The following is a 5340-nucleotide window of genomic DNA, read 5'->3' as shown; positions in this document are numbered from 1 at the left end:
TTTTTCTAAAAATAAAACTCAACATAAATGTTTTAAGATTAGATTTGCGGGGAAGCAGTTTAATTTTCACCATATGTTGCCAGAGCGGATTGTAGATTAAAAAAAAATCTTTCAAAAAAAGAAAAAAAACTAATATAAAAATGTATTCCTCCCAATGCATTTCCCTCCTGTGGCCCTTTTTATGGCCCCCAAATAAATCTTTAAGGTTGCAAGGAGGAAAAAAAAAAAGCGCACTGATGACGGAAAAGCAAGTCCTGCCATGATAATGTTCTTTATTAATATTATAGATGTGTAGTGTCCTGGATGGATCAATCATATCCATTCACATTCAGGATTAAGAGAGCCTATTTTAATGAAAATCTATTAGTCTCTCATTTGAGACACGGATGTTGCTTAAATCAATAAACAACATAAAAGAGAATACGACGCAGGTTTCTAAATTTAAAAAAATCCCATCTATGAAATGTGTTAAGACGTCTGTAAAATCCTGAAACCCTCGATCGATACTTATAAATATTTAATGTTTTTTTTAACACAAATTGAAAACCATTAACACTGCATCCATTCTTATTATTAAAACAAATTGTCCTTGGAATTATGTGCTGTGGAAATGGAGCCAGATTGAAAGGGCATCCTCTGAAATATGTTTACTCGCTTTCATGTAAACCAATAAAAATCTGCAGGAGTCTGTAGCACGAGCAGAAAGGTTTGATGTACAATGTCCATGATTACAGTCTCTGAATTAATCGCGGAGCAGAGAGAGAGGAGGGGGGGAGAGAGAGAGGGATGGAGAGAGAGGGAGAACTCGGTCGTCTGCTCGAGAAAATCGTGCGCTTCAGGTCAGTGCTTATTAAAGCGGGGATTAAAACGGTATTTTTTCTGTTTGCCTATTTGCCCCATTTCGACCAAAATAAGCAGAAGCAGGAGGAAGGGGGGGGGGGGAGGAAATCAGTTTCACTCTACGTCATACCATGAGTCAATGTGCAAATGTAGATCCCTCTTATAAATATGAAATCCAACCCTTCGCCTTGGAAATGCTCACAGCTAATGAAATGCCTGAACTCATTCAGAATTATTTCTCTCGTTTAACTCGGAGAAAGCCCCTGACGGTCAAGAGGTCCCTTCGAAAGTGCAACAACAACAACAACAGYAACAGCAACGACACCGCCTTGCCATGGGGCTGGGCGATCGCTCCCCCGCGGCGCCTCGCCGCCGCTAGCACGGCGGTGGTTCCTGCTCCCGCCGCCGGCTCCCGGTGCCTGCGGACCGCGGGGCTCCTCGGCCGCTCGCACCGATCCGTCCCACGTGTGAAACGCCGCTGCCGAACGCGGCCGCGCAGCGCCGGGCGCGCGGTTCCGCGGGGGCGGCCGCGCGGCCCCGCACCGCCCCCCTTCCCCCCCATTCCCYCCCCCCCCCCGCCTCCCCACACCTCGGGGCAGCGGCTGGCGGCTCTCCCCAGCGGGCCGGGGGRCAGCGCGGGGTGCGGAGCCCCGCAGGGCCACCGTGGGGCGAAGGAGGGAGGGCAACCCCCCCCACACACACACCTCCATGCTTTGCCCCATCCGGGTTCCCCCCTCCCAGGGCAGCAGCTCGAGGTGCTGCGGGCCGGGGCCGCGAGGTGGGAGATTTGGGGGCGCGGTGCCCCGCAGGTGCCCCGGGGACCGTGCCACGAGGGATCCCCCGGCAGCCTCCGCCGAACAGACCCCATCAGGTCCTGCGGGGGGAAGCTGAGGGGGTCGGGGCTTGGGGGGCGAGCTGAGCCGGGGCAGAGGCGGCTCTCGGGGCGGGGGGCACTTCTTGCTTTTGCGGCGGGGTCCCGGGAGCTCCGTGCCTGTAGGGGAATGGGCTTTGGACGGCTGCTCCCTCCTTTACCCTCCTCCTTCCCGGCCTCCTCCCCACGACGTTATCGCGAGCAGCAATAATCACAATTCCCTTCTGAACATGCAGCCGGGCAAAGTTTGTGGCGGGGTCAGAAGAGCCCCCCACCTTTGCCCACGCCGGATCGCTCTTGCCCTCGGTGCCGCCAGGGCCGCGGGTTTGGAGGGCGGGAGGGGGCGCTCCCCGCTACCCCCCATCCCGTCCCACCGGGACAAGCCGGGCCCGGCCTGCCGGGACATCACTGGCAAACCTCCGCGCTGCCCGCAACGCGGCCCTGCGCGCCCGCGGGGCGGCCCACGCCCCTGCGCCCTCCGCCGCCTGCCCCGCCGAGAGTTGCGACCCGCACCACTTTTTTTTTTTTTTTTTTTTTGGCCTCCCCCCTCCTCGCTTTCCGGTGCTTTGTTGCGCTTTTTGCTTTCGGAGCCGGTCGGAGGCAAGTGCCCCCCATCCTCTGGGCTCTCGGCTGGTTGCGTCCCCGGTGCCGGCGGCGGCCGCGGAACCCCGTGGGGTTTGGGCGGCCCCGGGCCGGAGCTACGGCCGGGGGGCGGCGAGGCTCCGGGGGGACCGGCTTTCCCACGGGGCGCCTGCTCCGCCAGGATGGGGAGGGGGAGGGAGGGAGGAAGGGACTGAGGGAGCAGCCGGGATTTTTCCCCTCCGGCGGCTTCCGAGGGGTTGTTTAGGGGCTTAGATGCGCCCGTCTCGTCGGGGGCTGTAGCCCTAGGGGCCGCAGGAGGGAGCCGCGTGGGCACAGGGCAGCGGGCGTGGGGCAGCCCAGTGGGGCCGGGCGCGGGGGGAGCGGGGCCGGCGAAGGGCCAGGGGCTCCGCGGAGGGGGGGGGGAGTACAATGGAGGGAGGGGGCGCAAACTCTGATATCCCGGGGAAAGTGGCGTGAAGCATGTCAGCCCGGGCTTCGAAACTGGAAAGGGAAGAAGAGTTAGCAAATATTTATCCTTCATTTTCTGTTAAAAAAAAAGAAGGAAAAAAGAAGGAAAAAGAGATTAAAAAAATAAACATAAAAAGAAATTAAAAGAGAGAGGGGGGGAACGGGCGGGAACGGGGAAATCAGTCCTGATGGAGCTGGAGCTTTGGAAAAGTTTCCCTGAAGGGCGAGACGGCCGCGCCGGCGGGCGCCGGCGGCTCAGCGCCGCCGCAGCCGCGCACCGCGGAGCGCACCCACGGCCGAGCCCCTCCCGCAGCGCCCTCGGCCCCCCGCGGGGCGGTATGTGTGCGTGTCTGTGCGTGTGTGCGTGCGTGTGCGTGTGTTTGTGTCCTTTGCAACCTCGCCTAGCAGAAATGAGCGTGCATCACTCGCCGCGCATCAGCGCGGACTTACAGTTAACCATTAGCACTTAGACGCGTTAATATGCAGATCCATCATACAGGCATAATCAGCATATCTTGCCTGGATCTTTTTTTAGCCATACATTACTTCCACGTCTATCGTTTCCCTTTATTATTTATGTGGTGCCGTGTGATATACATTAGAGCCTCGGATTTGATTGGCGTTTGCGATGACAAGACCTGTTTGTTAAGTTGTAAGGCTTCCTCGGCTCCCTCACTTGTTAAATGAACTCTGGAGGAAGGATGCCACCGAGACACAACAATATAATAAATGTCAGGGATATCCGCAGTGCCGAGATCAAATAATCAATCCTTGTCCCCTAGATAATCATTTTAAAGTCACACAGGGGGAGATTGATTTTTTAAAGCTTTTTATTAATTGCTTCCTCGATTATTATTTTTTCCCCTCCTCCTGTGGAGGTGTTAACTCTGGTGCTGGGGGGCACCTTTGGTTTAATTAAATGTATTTTTCCTGTTTTAATGTTCTGCTAATTTTCGGAGCAGCCACACGCTCCCCTAGAAAAGAAACAATGGCCCCTTGCTCGTGCAAGAAGAGTCCTTGGGTTACAATTCAGAGCAGAGAGCGACGTGATTACCGGCTCTGATCATCTCAAACTCGAGGCGAGGAACTGCCACCATAATAAGGACATAAAAAAGCTAAACGAACAGAATACAAAATCCACCAAATGCCAAACCCTTTATGTTAAAGACCAAGGAAAGGAGATGGAAATAAATAGCTAGACAGTCAGTTTCACATTCGATCAAATTGTGCGGAGAGGTGCTAGAAATGCCACGGCTGTTATCTGGATAATAATTTCAGGCGGCTGTTCAAGCGCACAAAATAGTAATTATTCCAGAGGGTACCACAAAAATAACAGCAGCCTATAATGAACAAGGTGGGGAAATTAGCGACAGTCCTATCTTAAATCTGGCAGAATATGTTTCATTAAAAAAAAAAAAAAAAAAAAAAGGCAGGCGAATTAATACTCTATTTGTCGTGTACAAACTCTCGTGTTAGCAAATTACGCCTTCACTACATGCATCAGGATGGCTCTACAGCGAAAGAAACGTTTTAGATTTTAATTTTCCCGAACAATATTTTCAGACAACACAATAGCATTTAACAAGAAGACAGAACCTGCAAGTTTTACACGCATCTTGATTGCACCCCTACCTATATGTGGAAAAAAAATCAAAATCAAACAACCCCTCCAAATCCTCCGAACAAAACGACAAGGATCTCAGAAATATTTAACAGCTTGTTTAACTGTATATACTTTCCCCCCCTCCACGCACGCACCCACCCATACTCCAGAACAGGCAGCACTTTTAAAACAACATTTTTGCTTCGCTGATGATTTTGACCATTTAATTAAGCTAAATTAGCTAAATAGCAGATCAGGTAGAATTTGAAATGATTACAACAAATGCACATCTCCAGCTTTTTACTCGTTACCTTTTTATTGAACAATCATTTTCTTTTCCTCTTGGTAGCGGTACATTTAATTGCCGAATAGAGTTATTTGATTAGCTAGGTCCGTTTTTACTCACAGTGTTGCCACGCACAGGATGTCCTTACAATCAATTAAGTCTTCCATGACTTTCATTTCTGCAACCCATTTACAGAATGCAGATACCTATTTTTATGTTTTCTCTTTTTACCCCTCCCTTTTATGCTCTTCTCTGTCTCTCTCTTCCTCTCTCTCCCTCTTTTTTTTGCTTTTGCCCCTTTACCTCCCTAAATCAAGGTGCAAAGATGCCAAACAGTGATGAAATGAAAAGAAAGCCAATTGCTGGACTGAGGTGGGGGAGATAGCTGCTAGAAGTCCGCCTGCGACTATGGAGCAGTCAGTAATTGCTGGAGACAGGGAGAGCTGGGGGTTGGGCTGAGGTAGCCATGTATAAATAGTGTGATCTCAAATTGAAAGGCATAAATAACAGCAGGAGTGATCTAACCCTATACAGCCCATCTTCTACGTGCAAAAACAGCGTGCAGAGGACGGCCACATCTCCTACTGAAATCAAGTGGATCTCTGTGGATAAGAGCACCGGGCAGCCATGGAAGAACTTACAGCTTTTGTATCCAAATCTTTTGACCAGAAAAGCAAAGAGAGCAGCAGC

At 51.4% G+C, this 5340-nt stretch overlaps 1 protein-coding gene across 1 annotated transcript in view; it reads left to right on the top strand.

The window, feature by feature from the left end:
• Window positions 1-971: 971 nt before the first annotated feature.
• SHOX (SHOX homeobox) overlaps window positions 972-5340 on the top strand; it is a 14452-nt gene continuing 10083 nt past the window's right edge. The window contains exon 1 of the mRNA XM_085321599.1: window positions 972-1307. Coding sequence (XP_085177725.1) covers window positions 972-1307 — 336 coding nt within the window. The remainder of the gene's footprint in view (window positions 1308-5340) is intronic.

This window comes from Rhea americana, unplaced genomic scaffold (genome assembly GCF_003343005.1).
Source record: "Rhea americana isolate MKP2758 unplaced genomic scaffold, rheAme1 scaffold_7, whole genome shotgun sequence".
NCBI classification, from domain to species: domain Eukaryota; kingdom Metazoa; phylum Chordata; class Aves; order Rheiformes; family Rheidae; genus Rhea; species Rhea americana.
The sequence above is the reverse complement of the archived record's forward strand: the minus strand, read 5'-3'. Positions and strand labels throughout refer to the sequence as shown.